At 41.1% G+C, this 23787-nt stretch overlaps 1 protein-coding gene and 1 long non-coding RNA gene across 2 annotated transcripts in view; both read left to right on the top strand.

Annotated features, from left to right (window-relative positions):
- Positions 1-958: 958 nt before the first annotated feature.
- On the top strand, positions 959-13434 carry mettl22 (methyltransferase 22, Kin17 lysine). Its single transcript, XM_023397348.2, has 12 exons — positions 959-1064; positions 2862-2998; positions 3354-3567; positions 3740-3882; positions 5742-5782; positions 5935-6079; positions 6592-6663; positions 7755-7808; positions 9697-9777; positions 10912-11014; positions 11981-12149; positions 13052-13434. Exons 2-12 carry the CDS (start codon positions 2893-2895, stop codon positions 13124-13126), a joined length of 1203 nt encoding a protein of 400 aa, XP_023253116.1. The 5' UTR covers positions 959-1064; positions 2862-2892; the 3' UTR covers positions 13127-13434.
- A 4981-nt stretch (positions 13435-18415) lies between these two features.
- LOC111647739 (uncharacterized) overlaps positions 18416-23787 on the top strand; it is an 11919-nt gene continuing 6547 nt past the window's right edge. Inside the window, exons 1-2 of the long non-coding RNA XR_002760070.2 lie at positions 18416-18574; positions 19136-19214. This is a non-coding gene — a long non-coding RNA (uncharacterized LOC111647739). The remainder of the gene's footprint in view (positions 18575-19135; positions 19215-23787) is intronic.

The following is a 23787-nucleotide window of genomic DNA, read 5'->3' as shown; positions in this document are numbered from 1 at the left end:
AGCTGCTGCACCGTGTGACCTGATACTAACATAAGAGAGGTTAGAATCAGGGGTTTTATGAAGGTGATGAAGCTGAAAACATTTTCACATTTTATTTTACGACATAGAGTACATCAGTAAATACCCTCGTCCTGATTTCTTGAAACTTTTACGTCTGTTGTAAAATTCCGGTTGCTAACAAGTGTCTAAATGAGACTACAGAGTCTGACATGAAACTGATCTACTCTCCAGCCCTTTACTTTACAGACTCTTGTTTATACAAACTGTTACTGACTTTGTAAGAGGAATGGCTTTTGTAGAAGACGTCAGAGCTGAATCAAACTACAAGTTGAAGTTTTGTGCTGATGTTGAAGTCATGTGACTGTGGTGTACTTGGTTTAGCCTAGCATTAGCGTTTTACCTCTCGTGATTGTATTTAGGATTAAAAAACCTCTCTGAGCCTTAAACAATATTTAAACGAAACCATCTGAGCAGTTTGGAGGGAAAACTCAAACATCTTCACCTTGACATGTGGAAACATTTGTTCTTTAACAGTTCACTTTATGGACTTATCACACTGTATGTGTTTTAATGTTTAATCTGCGGAGTAGTAACTAGCCTCAGTATCAAACCCACATATACTGAGCAAAGCCACATTCTCACAAGTCTTTTTTGTCAGTCATGTAATTAACACTAATTAACTTGCTTATTAATTGGTCAAACATGCATTATAAGATAGACTTTAAAGTGACTGTGTGTGTAGCCTATAGGAGGTGGTGCATGCTTCTATTAAGGTGTGTGAAAGTGTGAGTTTCTTATTGTAGAGTGAGATGAACCACTCCGTCTCGTACTTCCGTATATATATATATATATATATATATAGTCTTATAATACATAATACATCCATGATTGGAGCCTGTAGCCAGAGTAGCTAGGGACAGACCACCGTCTCATTTCCTGGCGGAACGGAAGCCGAATCTTAACTGTTGCAGCCCGGACAGGTTTTGACGATGCACTATTTTGATGTTGAGTGGCAGTGGCAGCTGAGCGCTGGGGGCGTGCTTCGTTCATTTGATACATGCACGGTAAGTGCCGTAGTTATTAATGAAAGCATGATGAAAAGGGGGGGGGGGGTTAGCCCGGTGTGTGCTACAGGAGTTTGGCGGGAACAGTTAACGGCTCCCGGTCTTCTGGCCTGTTCTCCGTGATAACTTTTATCCGTGGAGGTGTAACGGTAAAGTTTTAGGATGCGGACCTGCACCTGCTGACTGTCAGTCTCATGTCGTGTAAAACAAACCCAAGAAACCACTTTCTCAGTTTTTACATTATATTTACAGTCACTTTGTCTTTGACCCTGGTCCCATATAATCATCGCAGTAATATAAGATGTTCCACTTTATCACATGTTTAACGTTCCTGCAGACAGATGTGTTTTTCTTACATCCAAAATCTTATCCACAGCCTTTCTGTCTGTGTGATGTTGAGATTATCACAACAGTTTCACATAGTTTCTTTTGTCTGTAATTAACAATAAACAAAATCAAATTGGCCAACAGGGAAATGAACCAGAGTGAGATTTATAACTAACCCTGTGCTGGAACACAAGCCTCATCTGTTGCAGAGCATTTTAGATTTTACATTTTAGATTAGGGCAAGAAATGTTGCCACTATTTTGGCAGATATTGTGATTGTGATATAAATCATGTTTTCAGTTAGAGTGATCAATTTTCACTTTCAGTTGCTGTGATTTGGATATTGCAATTGAGATTTAATGAGTATTAGAGCCACATTGAGGGGAAAAAAGAAATCTGAAGTTTTGAGATTAAAGTCATAATATTATGTATAGCAGCTGCTGATTGTCTAACAATAGAATAGACTCAGTTTCTTCATAGTCTTTTTAATGTCCTGATGATGATGATGATGATGATGATGAGTCAAAAGATGAAGTTTCTCCTTATTTGTGAAAGAAAGTAGAACTTCACATTTTTTCCCTCAGTATGGTCCTGATATTCCATTGGAAGATTTAGATGATAATTTGATTAATTGTTTAATCCTATGTTACGACCCTAGTGGCGTTGTACGGTGTGCTGCTCTCTCTCTCTCCAGGTATCACTCCTCCTCCAAACGGGAGCTGCACCCACTTACAAATTAGCTGGAGATATTTTAGTGGAGAGTGGGAGCTGAGTCAAGGCCAGTGGGCCTGTGTGTGTGTGTCTCTCTCTCTCTCTCTGTGTGTGTGTGTCTCTCTCTCTCTCTCTGTCTCTGTGTGTGTGTGTCTCTCTCTCTCTCTCTCTCTCTCTCTGTGTGTGTGTCTCTCTCTCTCTCTCTCTCTCTCTCTGTCTCTTACTCCTTGCTGTGAAGGAAGGTGCTTGGTGTCCTGATTACCTGTTTTCTTTTGTTCTCTGATTCATCCTTACTGTTGTGTTGCAAATATCATGTTTGTTTATTGTTTCTCAGTTATTTGCAACCAGCACTTTTACTGACCTTTTTCAGTGATTTAGTTGTGTTTGAGTTTAATTATAAAAGTCATTGTTTTTTTCCCTCACACATTGTTTTGCTTCCTGATCGTTCTTTCCTCCCAGAACACATTTTTACATTTGTTACTTCCCCTCATCCCCTGGCTCCATCGGGGAACTCAACATCCTATTTTAGTTTTTTTTTTTTTTTTCCCATGTTCAATATGTAGATTGGATTTCAAATTAAAACACCAGCATATCACACCTCAATCTGCAAACAAACTGTAGGAAGTTTAGTTGCATTATGGGTAATACAATCACCAGACTTTGACAAGAAAGAAGAAGACATGGAGTAAAAAAGCCTTGTGTGTTATATATGTATGTATTTGTATGTGTGGTTAGTAACAGTCAGCCTGTGTGTCTCAGGATCATTGGGGGGGACCATGAACCATCAGCCATGGACCAGATCACTTTTCATCATGATACCGTGCTGTCAGACGTTCACATGTTCCTGCCTAACGCACGCCACCTTATGACACGCCTCAACCATGTTGGACAGCCTGGTGTGTGTCACATGTTCATGTGTTAGAAGAAATCAACTGTTTCTCTCTTTAGCACTTTTTTATCTGCCAGAAGTTCTGATATTATCTGGACAGGATCATTTTTTAAAACAACAATACAATATTTCACTGTTATTATAAACTTTACCATGGAAAGGAATCATTTAAGCGTCCAAAAAAATCTGAAGTTTGAGTTTGATAATGACATAAAAGAGAAGAGCAAATTAACAGGACATTTGAAAGCTTTATTTTTTAACTCGATAAAAGTTGCAAAGACAAAGAATGACAAAATCAGTGTGTAGTATCTGTGCTGGAATAAATCCGATTTTTAATGCTGCCTTTGTTTGTCTTCATCCAGTCTTCATCTCCAAATTCAGGATCTTGTCAGGTGTTGAAAGGCATGACGACAACAGTGATCCACGGAAAAGTGTAGAGGAAGAGAAACACGATGATGTGAGGGAAGACGAGGAGCGAGACACAGATGTCACCAAAGAAGAAGCTGGGGAGGAAGGAGGGGGAGGAAATGTGGAGCCAAGCCTGGATAAGGACGGAGACCTGGATGTCACACACAGGTATGGATCAGCTGTTAATACACAGTGGGGGTGTGAAGCCAGACCAGGGCTCTGACTGCGTTATAGTTTTCACTGTTCATGTACCACACAGAAACACACAGATATACACAACACATGAAGCACACATTAGGTTACACACTAACCGATACACAACTGTTGGTGTTATTCCCAGGCCGAGGAGAAACCCTGTGGAGGACAGCGGCCGAGACGTGGTCTGTCCCGTCATTCTCCAACAGTCCGACCCCGGACAGGAGGAGGAAGAGGAGAGCACGGATAATGAAGATGACGAGGGCTTCAAAGATATTATCAGGATTGGTAAGATTTCATCATGTGTTTATCATTTTATCATCATCTTGGTTTTCATAACTGTCTCGCCACAGGTGTTTCACTTCACTTTTTTTTTTTTCATTACATTCAGCATCAAACAGATATTTCCATCCAGTGTATCTCAGATTTTAAACTGAATTTGTATGACATACTCGTATAAATATACTTATATAAAGAGAGAAAAAGACAATGCAGACGAACCATGAACAGGTAGGGAAAATAAAATCAGGCCTATACGTCATTACATAGTTAATGCATTCTTTCCGATATATGGTACATTGTTCCAATTTACGATTGACAGATACTGATATCCTCTCCATTTCTCCATTTGATAAATGCCCATTGTAATTTCCATCCACACATTTACAGTTGGGCTCTCCTGTGAAAAGCACTTCCTGGTAAGATTCTTTTTACCAGCCACCAACAGTATATTCATTAAATATATATCTCTTTTGGACCATTCTTGAGATATATATATATCATAAATATATCGTCTTAACCTTTCACATTTAAAAATGTCTTGTAGTGCCTCGTGTATTTTGATGACAGGGCATTCCCAGGTTACGCAGGTTATTCCGGCTAAACTCCCTCCATTTCTGTGAGCTGGTACACTTCCACTGGTACTTCCATATTGTTGTCCATTCTTCCTCAGATATAATCATCCCCCCCTTTCTCCTCCCATTTTGCCTTGATGTATGAGGTCGAATGTGTTTAACAGAAAGATGTGACGGATCCTTATATACATGAAATGATAGCTTTTCTAATAGGTGTTTCTCTTTAAGCATTTCAAAACGGAGCAGTGTTCCCTCTGACCATATGTGTGGTCAGAGGGAACACATATGGTTTAATATCCATATGTGTGTGTGTGTACACCTGTATATATACTGCTGCTACTTATTTCATTTCATAAGCTCCAACCCTATCCCAGCATGCATCTGAGGGTATAGGGAAGTCTCTGGTCCGCTGAGCTCAGTGTTTCTGTGTAAAGAAGATTAGGTCAGAGTCCTGCTATGAACACTCATTTACATAAGAAGCTTCTATGTCAAGACAGAGGAATGTCCTGAATATTAAAAACACTAAATAAAGCCGTTTCACAATGAATCAGTATTTCTCCAACACTGTTCAGTGGAAACAGGAGATCGCAGAGTGGTTTAGAGCCGAGCTGCCACTTGAGTCTGCTCGGCTTGTTTGTGATAACTCACGCTCCAGACATCTGAAGACTAAAATCCTTCATCTGGTTAAAATATGTAATTAAAAACAACCGAGATGTAAATGGTGAATCATTAAAATGTGGCTTAAAACTGGATAAAAAGTCGATTTTGTGTCTGACAAACTGAACCTAACATCATCTGTCCTGATTACTGTATCATGAAGCTTTTTATTAACTGGTTCAGTTAACTCTGGGTTTTCTTATCCGGCTACGAGCTTGTTCATGTGAAAGAGGCCAAGTTGTTAATTATAAGCACCATTGTCAAAATGAAATTATTATATTTGATGATGCTGTAGAAAATAGTGTTAAACATTAAATGTATTAGAAACATCTCAGATGATCCAGAGAAATGAGAGGCAGCTGAGCTGAACATCAAGTGTCATAGAAACGGGTCTGAATACTTATGTCAATATGAGATTTTTCACTTTTTACTTTTTAATACATGTACAAAGATTTCTAGAATTCTGTTTTCACTTTGTCATTACGGGGTACTGAGTGTAGATTTGAATGTAGATTTAAATGATTTTATCCTGAGGTGAAGACAGTGAAGGGTCTGAAGACTTGCTGAATGATTTAGCAGCTGTTAGCGTGATTTCAGACACTGTGTGTTTACTGTATTAATCTAACCCACCTGCAGAGCACACCATGGCCACGCCCCTGGAGGACGTCGGTAAACAGGTCAGTAAAATTCACTCAACCTCTGTCCGTCAGTTGCTCCTCCAATCACCATGAGCCCTCCTACTTCCTGTGTCACGTGACGTGCAGTGGTTTTCTCATCAGGACTTGGTTTGTGTAGGTGCTGGTCTTCATGTCTCTTTTACCTGAACCAGGTGTGGCGAGGGGCGGTCCTCCTGGCTGACTTCATCCTCTCTGAGCCGGTCATGTTCAGAGGAGCTACTGTGCTCGAGCTGGGGGCGGGAACAGGCATAACCAGCATCGTCATGGCAACCATAGCCAAAACAGTGTACTGCACAGGTATGATGCCATCGGGCAGACGTCCTGATTAAAACTGACACCGATCGGCTGCTGCGTGTCTTCAGTGTCTCTGAATATTTTAATATGAATTAAACAACTGTGATTACAAATGAATCAACTTGAGCTTTCAACAGCATCTCATGGTCTTCATCAGTTAATGGAGCTGCATCAGGACCACCAGGCACTGTTGAAAGCGCAGAAGATCGTCAATGAATGTTTTTGCTGATCCTAAACACTCAAGTTCAGTCACACAAACCTCAGTTGCTAAATTCAGATATATTCAGATGGAATCGGTGTAGCAGCCTTAGCATTAGCTTTGATCTTAGCCAGGGATCCATCATGTCCAAGCATCCTGACAGTGGAGGCGTGAGGAGCTGAACTGCAGCTCTGCTCTGAACTCACTGCTCCTCTGCACTCTATTCTGAACATGTGTGACAGAACCAAGAGACGGATCTCATGTAGACACTTTACTGCTTGTCTCCTTTGCTGAAAGAGCTCGTTTTGTTTTTCAGATGTGGGAGAAGACCTTCTGAGCATGTGCAAGAAAAATGTGGCATTAAACAGACACATGATGGAGTCTGCAGGTGAGATGATGTCGTCAGATTACTCCTCATCTCCTCCTCAGTTATTTCCCACTGATGCAGAGAACACTGTCAGCCTGGGAATCTATTTTTCATCTGTTTTTATATATGAAAAAATATATAACATATAACAGAAAATATATAGACAAGAAAGAGAGCCAATCTAAATCTATTTACTTTTACTGTAGTGACTAAGTTCCACACTTTAGCCGCTACCGGCTGCTCACGCAAACTCTGATTGTTTAGATGCATCCTCGGAATAAAGATATCAGAGACAGTATCTGTGTCACGAGGGTTTCTCCACCTTCGGCCCCTTCAGGAGACCAGCAGCAGGTCTGAGTCTGTTCACTCCAATGGGAGAAGATTATGATTCTTTAGCCTCATAGTCACTGAAATAAATGTTGGATCAATTTTTCACAAGCCACAGATCTTCAGAACATTCTGACATTAAATCTATTTTAGACCTGGGTTGCTGGGTTAATCAGATATAAGCTAGCAGGTGTAAATTCAAACTGTATCTAGTGTTGTATTGTTGTTATGTTTTGACATGAACAAGCAATCATGACCACGCCCACTTAGGAGACAGGAAGTGTAGACCATTTCATACCATTGCTACCACCTGTAATGTGTCATCTTTTATTATAGAGGATCTTTGATGATATCCAGTCCTTACCAATGCTTTGTATCATGATGTGTTTATTTCCTGGTGTCCATAATCTACAATGTCCATAATGTCCGATAAGATTTATTCATAAAGTTAAACAAAAAAACAGCCACAAAGTTGTCTGAGAACAGTCAAAAACTGTTTGCTTCCTTACAATGAGCAACACCTGTGTTTACTGCGCTCTGGACCCCCTCTGCCTTACATCACACCTGTATCACGCAACTCAAACACATGGCTCCTTCAGTTACTGTCTCCTTATTATTTGCAGAAGCTTTTATTTATTTCTGTTTTATTGATTTCACAGTGAATTGAATAATGATTTGCTGATTGTTTATTTATATATTTTCTTCTATTCCTCTTAAAAACAATGAAAACCCCAGAGAAGCTCATGACAGTGACTCTGTCTTAATAAAGTCTCTGTGTCCCTCAGGTGGTGAGGTGAGAGTGAGACAGTTAGACTGGCTCCAGCATGACCTCTGTACAGGTAACACACACACACACACACACACACACACACACACTAGTGTAGATATTTTTATAGTAGTCCAGGAGTGGCTGTCAAACACTATTGTATTTATACGTGTATCTGAGCTTCTGCAGCGTCAGGTAAACACAGTAGTTCAGTAGTGGCCACTAGACAGACACTCTTTCATGCTGCAGTCTGCTGATGCAGCAGCATGTCCGACATGAACACAAAGAGACCTGACGAGCTGGTCAAAGAGGCCGGGTCTGTGCTTGGCAGGAGTCTGGACTCACTCAGGACTGTTGTGGAGAGATGCATGCAATGTAAGATGGAGGCCATCTTGGACAATACCAACCATCCTCTCCACAACATTCTGGCAGGACAGAGAAGCAGCTACAGCTGCAGCAAACGTCTCATCTCACTGCGCTGCAGGACAGAGAGGTTCAGGAGATCCTTTGTTACCACTGCCATCAGGCTATAGAGCACCTCAGCCACAGGAAGTGGACTCATTTAATTATTGTTTATTCTTTATTAATAACTGTTGCTATTAAAATAATTGACTATGAACTACTGGAAACATGAATTTCCCCTAGGGGATAAATAAAGTGTATATCTATCTATCTATCTATCTATCTATCTATCTATCAACACCTCATCCACCCAGCTACGTACAGGAGGAGGGCTGGTTTTCCAGGAATATAAGAGAAGGTCAGTGATAATGAGAGCGACAGGCTGGATCACAGTCTGGAACAGGTGGAGCAGTCTAACACAGAGAGCCGGTTTCTGACATATTTTAAATTGGTTTAAAACCTGATTCACACACACACAGAGTTGATCTGATCATCTCAGTGAACGATTCCAGATGTGATCATCATCTCCACCAGCCTCACACACTATCTGTCAACCAGGCATGATGTGGTAACATTCATGCTAGAATGTACATGCATTATGCTGAATGCTGTTCATGACAGAACATGCATTCATTCATGTTACCCTTCTTAAATTGTTGTGGATGTACAAGAAGAAATAACAGTATCTCAACAGCCTTAAAGCAAGAACACTACATCCATTAATGGGTTGTATGTGTTGTAATCATGATTAACATAATGAGCGTTGCTTCATCTTGTTCGAGGCCTTTCACATACAGATAAATGACATATCATTAATGGTGACATGGTTGTAAAATCACATGTATTAATCATTTGTTGCTTATGTTTTAATCACGGCTGCGACCCCCGCAGACATCCTACTACTGACGATAGCATCACCAACTCTTTCTTCACTAAGATCCTTAAAATATACAGATGAATAGATCCAGATTATACTGATCCTTAATGTAAGTTAAACCACCATCTTCACAATTTTCCTTTATTTTGTCTTTAAAGTTAGAATCCTTAAAGATTCAGACCTGATGCTCTGAATAAAAAACTGACAATAAATTGTGGTGATTTATGAACACTAACACTGATATGAATTATACCAGTGGTGTCCTGATGGAGCTTTTTCAGCCCAGGTGTTTACACAGCAGCAGAGGATATGCAATGAGAGGGGAACTGAAATGTACGGTTGCAGTTATTTGTTTAGTTTTCCCTTTTTCTATTTGACATGAACCACTTGGCTTTTTAAGCCCTATGTATATTAGGAAGTGAAGTGAACTTCAGTACATGTACGCACATGGGAGGGGGCAAATCTGCCTCTGCTACATGTCAGTAACTGACCTACCCAAACTAAGCTGCTGCACTTTATGTTTCAATAACTACATCTCGATGTCATCTAAAGATCAGTGAGTAAAGTGAGGCTACCACGGAGGATGGCATCATCAAAGACTTCCTTCTTCTTCGTCTTGCCAGTATAAAAAGAACCACCCACCTTCTGACCATAGCACATGTCTGTCCGTCCTCTTGTGTAGATCCCGATGCTGAATTTAGCTGGACAGAGGAGGAAGTAGCTGATCTGTACGACAACACCAGCTTCATCATCGCTGCTGACGGTAGGTCACTGAGCTGATCAGAGTGAAAGCATTATTACCCAACTCCTCTCCAGTTCACAGAGCTTCATTTACAAGCTTCATGAGCTGAGACAGAAGCCTGAAGACACCGGCCTGGAGTGGTCCTCCTGACTTTCCGTACCTCTGACAGGCACAGGCAAATAATACATATAATAATAATAATGGATTCATCTGACGCACAGTCAGGAGACATTTTGTTGGAAAGTCTGTCACCTTATCTTCATCTTATCACAGAAACATGAACAAATCCATCTTAACAAATTAATTAAATCCAGAAAATATAATGAAATCTTTTCCTCAGCTGTCTTCACCTCAGGCAGCTGCTTCTGGTAGAGTTGTAGTTTGGTCTTTGCCTCAGCAGGTCTGAGTCCAGGACTTTGGGAGGATCACTCCAGAAGCTTCACTTTAGTTTATGATCATCGTTCTGCTGGGAGACCTGCTGCATCCAGGACTGAGCTTGCCAGCTGACACACCAGCTGACACACCAGCTGTCACTGTGCTCACATACTCCATGTATAGTCCATGTGAAGCTTTAAGCAGAGTTTATTACACCAAACAACCACATAATAACTCTTATACTAGTATGAAGCTGCTGAGTTTGGAGCAGGTCTTCTTCTCAGGGCGACCTCCTGTAGAATGAGGGCAGTGACACCCGGTTCCTGCCACTTCTGAGTCGTGGCAGACCTGTGTTTCGTTTACTTGTGACCCTCCACACCAGTCTTCTCAGGAGAGCCAGTGGCGCTAGTTTAGATCTTCTTCCAGACCTCAAAAAAGAGACCACTCTTCTACTGTTTTGTACTTTCAAGCGCTGGTTTGCACTGATGACCTGCAGATGTGAAGGTGTTCTAAGGTGGTCTGAGGTATCTTGAGGAGGTCTGAGGTGGTCTGTGGTGGTTCCAGGTGTTCGGTGTTGGTCTCAGGTGACACTGACATTTGTAAATTTCTTGTGTGACTTCTCAGACCCGTGCTGATCTCTCTGGGTGTGCAGTCACACTGACTCTGTTTCTACAGGCACAGAGAGGAAGAAGTTAAAGGACATCAGTTTATTTGGAACGTTCTATGCTCAGAATATGTAATATATATATGAGTGTACAGATTTGTGTTTTGTCCCACCAGTCTGCTACGATGACGATCTGACCGACGGCCTCTTCAGGACTCTGTACCGACTCTGCAGTCACTTCACTCACACCTGCACCATCTTCATCTCCATAGAGAAGAGGTAAGAGGAAGTGTCTGCTCCTTTGTTAAAGTTACTGTAACAGGCTGCGCTTCACGTTCCACGGATCTGCGGGAACAACTGAGCTGGTTAACTGAACGTCCAGGAGCTTTTCTCTCAGGTGATACCAAGATACCTGTCGTCATCATCATCGTCGTCACACAGCTGCGAGAATTGTCAGATGATATGTTTGTAATCAGAGGCTGCAGATGTGCTAAAATGTGTCCTGCTGCCTTCAGGTGCTGCAGGACTTTGACAGATTCTGTATCAATCACTTACAGATCAATACGGACGGATTCACTGACCCTCTGCTTCATTTTTGATGCCGACTTAAACATATGTGTTTAGAAGAGTTTTACATTCGAAACATTATTATGTTGTTATTGCACATTTGCTCCAAGTATTTACTTCTCTGTTCTCGAGGACAAAACGATCAAATCAGGAGCAGAGTGACTGGACAGAGTGACCTTTACTTCAATGTTACTTTCTTTACTTCCTGTTTGGACGCCGGTGTTTGAAACTGTTACTGAGGTGATGTTATGCGAGGATACTGATGTTTGAAGTCAGAATAGGAGTCAGGACAGAGCTCTGTTGTTTAAACTTTGTAAATTAATTATGAAATATCAGCTAAAATGTATCTGTCACCTGCTCATATACAGTGGAAGAAGTTGTTTAAAGTGGCACACCTTTCCACAATAAAGCTGCACCTTTATTGTACTGCAGCATCTCGTGTGAAAGTAGTTAAACATGAAGGGAGAGGAGGCAGAGACGCTGCCATTTATCTCTGCATTATCTCTTTACAGTTTGATGGCGGCTGTGAAACAATCAACATTTTAACAAACCATTAATATACGTATAGAAAGTAAACACTTTCACGCTGTGATTGTGTGTGTTGTTGGTTGTACCTCCAGCCACAGCCTCTGCAGTTACCACGTCTCCTCCTGTGTCTTGATGTCTCTCTGTACAAAGGATGAACTTCACCCTGAGACACATGGATGTTTCCTGCGAGGCCTACAACCACTTCAGCCTCTGTCTGTCGCAGCTCCAGGACCTGGTGGATGGACGCTGCAGCTTCAGAGTGGAACAGCTTCCTTCTAACTTTGCACAGTTTCTTCTGTATGAACGAATAGAGCAGCTGGTAAGACAGGCACTCACCAACTTCATTATATTTAACCTTGAAGCCTAAATTCATTCCAACCTGAACCCTGAGTCCAGGTGTACCGTGTCGCATCCTCTGTAGACGTTGTTACTTCTGTTGGATGTTCAGAGTCTCTGTTTCTCTGTGCTCACCTGACATCTGAATTTAAGATGTGTACCTGCAGATATGATTTGTGTCATCAAGACTAGTTTGGAAACTAGTCCTGGTCCAATTGTGACGTGGAAACCTGAAGCCTGAATTTCACACACGTTGAGAATGGTGTTTGAGCGATGTACGACTTGTCTTGTATCCAGTAGGGTACGGGTGTCATCGGGTAATCCGTACCTCATTTGTAATTCAAAAACAAAACAAAAAAATAAAGCTGTTATTTGTTTCGAAGCCAGAACAGAAAATCTGTTTTTGATGTCAGAATCAAAAAATGAAAATGGTTTTTGGTTTTTGGCAATTCCTTTTATCATTTACCAAAAAAAGCCAAGAGCACATAAACGTTGTTTGGTTTGGTTTTTGGTTTCAAACAAAAATAGTGATGAAAGGAACGGCTTAAAACTAAGTTGTTGTTTTCTTTACACCAAAAACATTTTTTTTTTCCATTTTGGATTTGAAACAAATAACAGATTTAAGGTTTTAATAACTCTGGTTTACTTAGGTAACATGACACTTGTGTTATTGTTAGTGCCACTGTTCACATGCTTTCTGCTCACTATTTTGACTGTACTTGCCCATGTTCGTGTCCATGTACAGGTATTAAGAATTGTCCAGGTGCTGGCTTGAAACTTGAATTTAGGTTCCTGTAGCTGCCCACTCCTGCACACTTTAGATGAATTTCCCCAAGAGGTGACGGTAAGCTTTTCATTAATATACGTTATTATGATTTTCTGCAGGAGCTGTGGAAGGTGACCGCCACTCCGCTTCTACGTGACAAGGATCATTCTCATTCTGAGGTGCTCGCATCTTGACCTGGACTCAGATCAGAGCAGTGTAACACTTTACTGTTCCCAGAATCAGACCTACAATGTGCTGCAGATAACTGAAGGTTTGAAACATAAAACATAGACACTCAAGGCAGCAGCTGCTGCCTGAATAAAATGATGTCATTTAGTTCATTCAACATAAAACAGGCATTTGGACAAGTAGAGATTGTCCGGGAGTTTTAAAGATGGCTCACTGAGTCATTGTATGAATGTAGCATTATTTATTGACCGTGAGGGAAGTAGTTTAACTTTGTTGATGGAATAAAACAAGGTCAAATAAAATAAAATAAAAAGTCTTGTTTCTGGCTGCATGTTGTTTTAAGCATTTAAAACTTTATTTTATTAACTTTTGTGGCAGAATGGAGCGCTGCATAATTAGGACAAGTTGTGACAGATATTTTAACACATTTGACAAGGAAACTACATCAAGGTGGACAAATTTACATGAGAATTACAATGATATCGTTGCATATTGAAACAGCTAGAAGAAAAAATGGTGTTAAAGCTCCATATTATACAATTCTCCTGCCTTGTATTTGCAGTGTTGATCCATAAGAAGACATATTTGTGGTTTTAAGGACCAAAAACCATCTCAGTGTAGTTTTAGGCTTCTCTCTGGAGCTCTAGTAACAACAGGTCGGTGAGCCAATCAGAAGAGAGGCGGCTCTGAGCTTCTCTTCTGATTGGCTGACTGTTTTCTGAGTGATCTGATAAAGATATAGCAGCTTTCAGGTAAAACACTCAGAGAAACTAAATCCTGCAAGGTTGGATGGTGGGTCTAGGTGGGCGGGGCCTGGGGCATGGATGAGAGCGGTGACTGCTTTGTTGTGACATCACAGAGTCACAGAAGTCCTGACGGCTGGTTGTAAGGCTCAGTTCCTGAATACAGGTTGTGTGCATTTCTCTGTGGACTGAGGCTTTGATACTTTCACAGTATTAATATAGAAGCTAGACATGGGGAAAAGAAAGCAGGTGTAGTGAAAACCTCGTGGTTCTTAACCCTGAGATCAGGGAAACTTTAACTCTGAGTCGGTTACCATGGCGCATCATTTCCTCATTCATACTGTCTACATCAAACTGCAGATCGGAGCCCATTCATTTAAAGAAGTTTATTTGGGAGAAGATTAAAATCCTGATTACTCTTTAGTTCGTTAGGCTACCCAAGACCTGTGTTTACGAACGTGAGCTCTTTTCTGATCAGTCAGTCAGTGTGAGGACAGAGACAGATCTCCAATATTACACATGGAGGCTTCATCCTCAGATCTAATTCAAATCTTAAGACACCTGTCGTAATGTCAATCAGTTCCTCTGCAATGAAACATTTACTTTGCATTCATCACTGTAAATTAAAAAAAAAAAAATCAGTGTGAGGCTTTAGACACACATGACTCTGGTCTTTGAAGGGTTATTTCTCATGATCTGATTGGTCGCGCCGATGAACAGTCCTATCATGGCTGTCATACGACGCTGTAGATGATGATACTTCTGAGTGAGGATGACAGTGATGCAGCTGAAAATACTTTAACATGTAAAAACTGGACTAAATGTAGTTTAAATGTGAGGTTTTGAATACAGGCTGCACATAGTCTGAAACTGTTTTCACAGCATTTTAGTAACTGCAACCTGTATAAATGTTCTATAGATACAAGTATAGTCATTGATGCTGTTGATTTTAAATGAAAAGTGGACATCTGAAATTTACACTTAACTTTAACCTCAACACTTTTTCAACTGAAAAATCACCAAAATCTTGAAGCTGTTACTGAGTCAGAATCAGAGGTTACAATCATTGATCTATAAACCTGATTTTTCATCTATATTTGTAAACCTCTGTCTGATCTGTTTCATTTATATCTTCATCTGCTGCAACAGAAAAATAACTCAAATTAAAGTTTGAAATCAAATCACTGTTGAAAAAATGAGTAATCAGGAGAAATTTTGGAGCCGACAGAATAAAAAGTCCTTGTGATCCAGGGTTTGATCACATCCTGGCTGTCTGCTCTGTCTCAGCGGCTCTCGTTGGCCTCGGGTCACTGAGCCTCTGGGAATGAATTGCACTGTGGTAAATATATTGAGCTGCATTAAAGTGGCTTCATGGATTTTGTCTAAAAACAAATATGCAAAATATGCAAAACCTACTTTTTTTTTTTAGATTTCTCAACTCTGACTTAAAATTGGTGCCACCAGATTCTTCTGCCTCCGTTAGTTTTTTGTACAGTGGCAGTGATACTACCACTTCTGTGGTCTCCGGTCTGTCTGCCATTAATTATCTGATGCTGCCACCTGGTGGTGTCATCACAGTATCACGCATTCAAAACACCAACGTTTGTGCCTTTTTATGTTTTGTAATAGAATGAGTGCAGAGATAGAACGTGTGAATGATGTTAAACCTGTTGATCATATTTATCATATCACTAATAATTTCTTATTCCCAGTGCGATAGAGAGAATACGAGTGTCACTTCAGAGCAGTGTCTGTGGTCAGTTTTAAAATGCCCCTCTGGGTCTGGTAATCTAAAGAGAAGTTAGAAGATGCCGATAAAGGTTTATTCAACTCAAACTTCAATGGGATTGTCTTCAGTGCCAGGTTTACCAGGGGGGAAATGTTGGTGGAATCTAGTAATTCTGCATCTAAAATTTTACCTTCACAACTTAATTGCTGATGAAAATGCACGGTCGTAGTTTAATTCAGTAGGATGCATGGAAAGGAAAAGGCCATGAAACATCAATCCTCTGACAAAGGTTTATTCTCAAATCTCAAAATAATTGTATTTTTAAAAACACACATGGGTCGGTTCTTGTGTATGAAAAAAAGAGAGATTAAAGATGTACTTTTAAAAGAAATAATGATAATTAAAGTTCTCAGAGACTAACATGGACAAGGTATAAGAAATAAAGAGTAACAAACTCTTCTTACCAGAATCTGCCGCCCCATGCAAAGGTGAAAAAGAACAAATGAATCGGAGTGAAGTCCTTGTGGTGCCCAGGTGAACTCAATCAGGTAAACGAGGGGTGGTGAGGGGAGGAAAGGAAAGAAAGGGAGGTAGGTGAAGAAGAGAAGAGGAAAATGCTGCATCTGTTCCTGAGAAGAACAGCGGTCTCCATCATTCTGACATGAAGAAGTCTGGAACCACCAGGACTCCTCTAGAGCTGGACCTGGACTAACTGAGACGTCAGGGAAGAAGAGAGGAGACCAAGAACCTGATGGTGTCTCTGAGCTGCAGAGCTCCTGTGTGGAGATGGAGAAACAACCATCACTGCAGCTCTCCACTGATCTGGGCTTCATGGCAGAGTCCAGATGAAACTTCTCCTCAGTGACAGTTTGTAAAGAAGCAGCTAAAGGACTCTGAGACTGAGAGAAACCAGATTCTCTGGTCTGATGAGATCAGGACTGAACTGTTAGACATTCCTACTCAGTTCCAGGGAAATACGCCTCAAACACCTGCAGTATGTTTTCACTTTCCTCAGCTACTGACATTTGACAGAGTCAGAGACACAATCATAAGACAGCAAATAAAAATGATAAAGAAACGATTCATACGAAGACTAAAGGCTGTAATGAGCTTTATGGAGGTTTCTGCTGAATGTCAGCCACAAAAACAGGATTTCAGAATAGATGTAGGAAACAGCCTCACACAGTGATCTGTTACTGATGTAGAAAATGTTTCACACTGTACTCAGTTTAATCTTAATTTGTCTATTATCTGTCAGCCTAATAAAGTGTCTCTCTGTGGTTCTGATGGGTTTTTATGATGTGTAATAAATGTCATGGTTTGTAAATTGTCTGTTGAAATGTTGCGAGGTGGTTTATATAGAGAACTCTGACCACAGCTCAGTGACAGACAGATTGACATCCCTGTTATCAGGCCCTGAGCAGGATGAACTACATGTTAACCAACACTCATCCCCAAACTGCTGCTGATGATCAAATCAGTTTTTTTTTTAATTTAATTTCTGACAAAACCACCATCAGTCAGGTGACTGTGTTCAGATACACTGACATTAAAATGAACCATCAGAGAAAGTGAGAGTCTTCTTTACTGACACACAGAATCCTCAGGGACATAACAATAATGAGAACAATAACAATAGCAATAATAATAATAGTAACAGTAATAATAACAACAATAGCAATAATGATAATAATAATTATTAATAATAATAATAATAATAATAATAAACTTTATTTGTTTAGCACCTCTCATACAATAAATGTAGCACAAAGTGCTTTACAACAAAGAAATGACATCACACATGAAAAGATGAACATAAAAACATGTTAAAAACGGTGATGTAAAATTAAAAACAATGGAAAATGAAATGGAAAAATAATAAAAAAATAATAATAATAAAAGAAATAATAAATGAAATAATTAATTACTTAAAATAGGTCAAACATTCCCCACCAGCAACACCAGCTGCTGTTTTCAGCTGAAGCTTTTTGACGGGACAGATGTCACATGTACCTGGATTAGTGTGGTTGGACTCTAACATGTGTTTTATTTTGATACTGTGTTGTATGAAATGCAGAGTTGAACTAAGTACACAACTTCACTTTCATTACTTGAGTCACAGTATTGATCCTCCTGGTCAAATATTACTCCGTACAATTGATTTTTACTTCAGTTAAAGTACTGGAGTTGATTTTAAGAATGATTAAGTATTCAAAAGTACATTTTTTTTATGTGAGCTTACTGTTGTATTGTTCCACATTTACAGAATAACCCTGAAACAATCTGCTGACTGACTGACTGACTGACTGACTGACTGACTGTAGAACCTGTAGAATAAAAAGCTCGTAGGATAAAGCCAATAGAAATGGACATAAAAACACAAGTGAACCAACAAAAGAAGCTATTGTTCAGCTATTGTTCAGAAAAAGATGCAGATACTCACCTGGATTAATGTGGTTGTTCTCTAATGTGTTTTATTTTGACATTGTTTTTCATGAGTAAACCTGCAGCCATAATAAACATAAGCCCTACTATTACAATAATGATCTTCCTGTCCTCATCACTTCAATTCCTGTCAGATCTCTGCAAAACTGTCAGTAGGCTTGGGCTGATATTCAATAACATCCAATATCACGATATTTGGGAAGGATTGTATCAAGATATTAATATTTAATACTCACTGTCAGGTATCTGCGATGAACCTGTATATTTAATACTCTTTTTTATCTGATCTGCTGTGTGCAGGATGTTCAGGCCTGAAGTGACAGGAGAAGCTGTGTTTTCACCGTCTGTGCGGTGTTGGAATACAAATAAAGATTTGTTTAAAAAAGAGAAGGAGAGGAAGCCCCTCCTCTTGTCGATAGCGGGCCTGGCTGGCTGAGACCGGAGACGCGAGACACGCACTCTGAGCGGCCGAGCGACCGTCACCCTGAGGAGCGGGGGAGCTTGGTGCGGACCCTGCAGCTGTCTCTGGATCATCGGTAAGTTTTCTGCCCGGCCTCCATCACGGACTCACGGATAAGCACCGACTACCGGGCTCACCGACGACCTCGACCCCGGGATCAGAAACGACCGTCTGTCGGTGAGCGTCTGTGCTGCTGATCAGTCGGGATGCGCAGCAGCGTCCATGTCTGTGGAGCGGCTGGCGACGCATCAGTCTGATCATCACATATCAGTAAAGATCAGAGAGGTTGTTGGCGGGTTATTACGTTATTGATCCAGAATCTGTGGTCTGAACCAGTCAGATCCAGTAGGAACCAGATTTCTCAGAAGAAGCACAGACCCGCGGAAAACACCTGGACAGACATCATCCGTGTAAACAAGTGGTAGAGCCTCAGTCCCGCTCTCTATTTCCTGCATCAGTCCGTCCGAGCTGAGACTAGAGGGGCCGTGTGGTCCACATGGATCCAGAACGAGTCCAGCACATTTACCTTTCCATAAGAGAGGTTTAAAGAGGGCTAAAGAGTCAGTGCAGCCATAACTCACAGTATTTATTGAACTGCTGTGCATCAGTAGATGACATATTGTTTGTGTTGTTGTAGGGTCTCCTGCACCTCAATTAAGGTCTTCTGGAGGTACTTGGAGGTCTCTGGGCCTGCGTTTGAGAACAGAAACCAGCAGGTAAGGGATTTCATAATCGGCGAGTCAGAGGTGAGGAGGTGTTTTGCAGGTTCAGTATTCTCCAGGTCTGTAGACAGCTTACGTCATTTCATATTATCCCAGATCACTGAATCCACCCACCACGTCTCCCGCTGCTGTCAGCGCTACAGGAGCAGGGTCAGGGTCAGGGTCAGGGTCAGGTCTGTCAGGTGACTGGAAGAAATGAGCCGAACCAGACTGATAAATTGGCCGATATCAGGTCACACATTTCAGCTGATAAATGAGAAGAAAGTGAAGAACAGAGAAGACAGGGGTCACTGTTGTGTTTGTTCACCACAGTGGAGACGGGTTCGTCTCTCCACTGCGAATGTCCCGTCTTTCACGTCTCCGGGTCGCATGGTAATATAAAGGAATCTAATGAAAAATAAATATTTATGGAACAGGTGATGAAAAGAAAGCGAATATTGGCTGATATTATCGTTATTGGTTATTGTGAACGCCACCTCAAACATTCTGTACTGGTCAGGAACATCTGTCAACATTAAAACACATGTGTTCTGTGTCGACTGTATCATGACAAATACATAGACTTTACAGAGTTACACCTCTCTCTGTTATGCTCCGGTCAGGTTTACTTCCAGTGCTTTTTTATCTTTCATGTTTATTTTGAGTTGTAGTTTGATCTCCTGATGGATCAGCTGAATCTGAAAGTTATAAAAGGGATTAAAGCTGCGAGCAATCTCCATGGGACACACATGCCTGCCGATTCTCGTGCATCTAGGTAAAACATCAAGGTAAACTGGTTCGTTGAAATTTTCATCGAGCCATTTTACCACACCCGTGGACAGCACCCGTAACTGTGATCAAGTTGAGCCACGTCTGATGCATGCGCTAAGTTTGGTGAGTTTTCGTGAACCTCTAGTTCAAAAACACTGAAAGCTATTAGGTGGTGCTATAGAACCGATGTGCCACGCTCGAGCCCGATAACTATTGACATTTTGGATTTTTGACAGCCTTGAGGTTTGTGCAAACTTTTGTGAGTTTTTGGACATGGGGAAGCCCTCAAAAATCAACTATCACAACAGAATAATAATAATCTTTCCAAAAACAATAGGTTCCTGGCACCATTGGTGCCAGGGACCTCTGACCCAGGTGGAGCTGGTACTTTAGAAGCAGCACTCGATCCACCTGGGCTCGATGCAGGACTGTGTGTGGTGTTTGTGATGCACATTGAGGTGATGCTCCATTCAGACTAGGGATCTACCGATTATCGGCCTGGCTGATTATTGCAGGTAAAATTCGGCATTTTACGATTATAGGTATATAATGTTATGCAGCCCACAGCACTGTCTGATGCAGGAGTAACAGCCTATCACACGAAGGCTGCTGTGCACACAGACGTACACAGACCAGAGCGGCTGTGGTTAACAAGCAGAGCCGTGTGTGGGAGGTAAGACAGCAGACATCACTGAAGTTGTAATAAACATCACAATCCTCTACACTGACGTTACAACAACACCACACTGTGATGAACAAGTTCATCCCTGGTCCAAGACACACCGAGCTAAAGAGAGAGGGAGAAGCTAGCGCTAACTGCTAAAGTAACTAGCTGATCTGAACAGCATGTAAACAACTGCTGAGTTAGTGAAAGTCACTAAAAGGAGCAGAGAGCTCTGGGTGCTGGAGCAGAACTAGAGTAAGTTTAAATGTACAGCAGGTAGTTAGACACTGTGATGAAGAAAAGGAAGCAGTACCTGTGATAAATAAAGCATCAATAAACATTATATTATATGAGAAGCTTCTGCAACTGGAGATGAGACACTACGCTCAGTCCACAGAGAAATGCACACAGCCTTTATACAGAAACTGAGCCTTAAAATGAGCTGTCAGGACTAATGGAACTTTGTGATGTCACAACAAAACAGCAAGTAACCACTCAATCACGCCACCAGCCCTGCCCACCTGGACCCACCATCCTACCTTGCAGGATTTGGTTTTGGTGTTTAAATCTTCTGTATTTTTATTGGATCACTCAGCAAACAGTCAACCAATCAGAAGAGAGGCTCAGAGCCTCCTCTCTTCTGATTGGCTCAGTGGTCACTAGAGCTCCAGAGAGAAGCCAGAGAGAGGAGATGTAAAACTACACTGAGATGGTTTTTGGTTCTTAAAACCACAACTATATTTTCTCATGGTTCAACACTTCAAATAAAACACAGGAAAAGAGGAAAATATGGATTTTTAATACAAATGATGAAATACTATCAATATTTCAGAAAGCTCCAACAATATGAGATTGACTCCAGGCTTCAAAGACTCTGGGTTAGTGGAAAATGAATTGGTCCCATTTCACTCCCCATACTGCCACATATTCACTCGTGTACCTTACTTTTGCGTGTGTGGTGTGTTCAATGTCTGCTATGGGCGATCTTCAGCTCTCTGTCTCTGAGCTTTATTGTGTTGATCAGGTTTCTGGGCTGCAGAGTCCAGCGGCTCCCAATGACACCACACTGCAGCTGTGGTTACGCAACAGTCTTTTTTATCAATGTGAGTTCAGGTCAGCTGGGACAGATATAACTGTCCCAGACCAGTTTCAAGTAGGAACCGGGCAAACCTCTATCTACATCCCACATAAACACACACACCAATCAAAATGAGTGAAATACACAGGAAGACATGACTGTTTACAGCTGGAGCGAGTCATGTGACCTCAGAGTCTGATAGGTTTGGATAAGAGGCTCAAAGTGGTGCTGTGAAGCAGAGGAGTTTTATATTCAACGATAAAAGAGAGGGTTTACGTCTCATGTTAGAGATGTGGATCTGAATCTAGGATAACGTCCACATTTCTGGACTGTGTAAAGTTCTGAATTCTCCAGGCTCAGAGTCGCACTGTCAGGGTCAGGGGATCCAGGGGTCCAGCTTTACTTGTTATCCAGGGTTCCCGGGCTTCTCCAGGACAGACTGGTTGTTACTGGTATTTTTGTATCTGATCATGGTTGAATGAACATATCTGTAACTCAGGTCCATGTACTGTGAGATATGTGTTCTCTGTAGTGATGTGTAGTGGACCACTGTGGTCCCGCTTGAGGGGAAATGTGTTGAATGTGTATTTCAGCTTCTCGGTAAACATGTAGTATTAAGTCCCATATTTTCCTCTTTTCTGTGTTTTCTTTGAAGTGTTGATCCATAAGAAGATACATTTGTGGTTTTAAGAACCAAAAAACATCTCAATGTAGTTTTACATCTCCTCTCTCAGGCTTCTCTCTGGAGCTCTAGTAACAACAGGTCAGTGAGCCAATCAGAAGAGAGGAGGCTCTGAGCCTCTCTTCTGATTGGCTCAAAGTCATCACAAAGTCACAGAAGTCCTGACGGCTGATTTTAAGGCTCAGTGTCTGAATACAGGCTGTGTGCATTTCTCTGTGGACTGAGGCTTTGATACTTTCACAGTATTAATATAGAACCTAGAGCTGATCTATAATAATAACACATGCACATCTACCTTTAGACTGTATGGACCTTTAAGTTGATCATGTGACAGTGCTGAGTGGTATCACCTGATCTGTAATGATTAATGAAATGATATTTATATCTTATCAAGTACACCTAATACACAAGATGCTCCGTCCTCACAGTGAACCTCTTAATTTGTGCTTAACATTAAAGGATCAGAATTGAATAATTTGTTGTGAAGATGCATTCAGGTGTCCGTTTGCTGTAACAGGAAAAGCAAAGTAGAAAAGGTTCTATGTCTCTTATCAGTGAAATATAAACCGATTGACTGACTCTTTACAGCTTCTGTTACCTCAGTCCATTAACAGGATGATGATTATTGTTAGAAACGTTGTGTAACAGTCTCTTGTGTCTGACACTGTGGTAGAGCTCAGGAGACGAGTCTTCAGTCTCTGTAAACGCTGATTTTAGTCGTACTACTATTGTTTTTTGAGTTTTTTCAAAAGTTTCCTGGCTATTTAGAGATAGCTTGCGTGTACTTGTCATTGTTGTTTGTTTTTTGTCATTATTTTCTTGTTTTTAATTTGCATTTTTTTGCATTATGATGTCATGTTTACTTGAGTGGAGTGCAGGAAGAGTAGATGCTACCATGGTAGTGGCTCATGAGGATCCAAATAAATAAATGTACAGCTCCCAGGTGAAGGTGAAGGTGGAGGTGGAGGTGGAGGGTTAAATCCAGTCTCTGGACTCAGCTCTGGATCTCTGATGGGCTTTGGAGGAGCTGCAGCCTTTATTTTCAAACTGTAATTTGTGTGTGACCTGCTCTGATGCTCAGCACACCTGTCTGTCCTGACTGCAGCCTCACACTCGCCACACTCAACACTGCCACAGGTGCTGCATCACTCTGCTACGTTCCCACAGCATTTCTGTTGGTTCTGCCATGTGTTGACTGAAGACTGAGTTTGCCCTCTGAACCTCCATTGTTAATTATGGTCTAACACTGCTAGATGAATCACTGCCACCTCCGTTACACAGCTAACTGTTCTCATGCCTGTACAGTCAGGCTTGTTTTTTTACTCGCAGGTGCGTTGCAGCCTGTATGATTCAATGAACTGATCCAACTAACTATTAGACAGGAAGTCATGTC

Source organism: Seriola lalandi, unplaced genomic scaffold, assembly GCF_002814215.2.
Source record: "Seriola lalandi dorsalis isolate HSWRI2012SDOR001 ecotype SW California unplaced genomic scaffold, Sedor1 jcf7180002055008, whole genome shotgun sequence".
Taxonomy (NCBI): Eukaryota; Metazoa; Chordata; class Actinopteri; order Carangiformes; family Carangidae; genus Seriola; species Seriola lalandi.
The sequence above is the reverse complement of the archived record's forward strand: the minus strand, read 5'-3'. Positions and strand labels throughout refer to the sequence as shown.

Bases quoted from the DNA above. Each gene is read 5' to 3' on its own strand.
- mettl22 (XM_023397348.2), top strand. From the start codon at position 2,893: ATGGACCAGATCACTTTTCATCATGATACCGTGCTGTCAGACGTTCAC. The intron at 6,664-7,754 runs GTGAGATGATGT...TGTGTCCCTCAG, and splicing joins ACACATGATGGAGTCTGCAG to GTGGTGAGGTGAGAGTGAGA. The intron at 9,778-10,911 runs GTAGGTCACTGA...TTGTCCCACCAG, and splicing joins CTTCATCATCGCTGCTGACG to TCTGCTACGATGACGATCTG.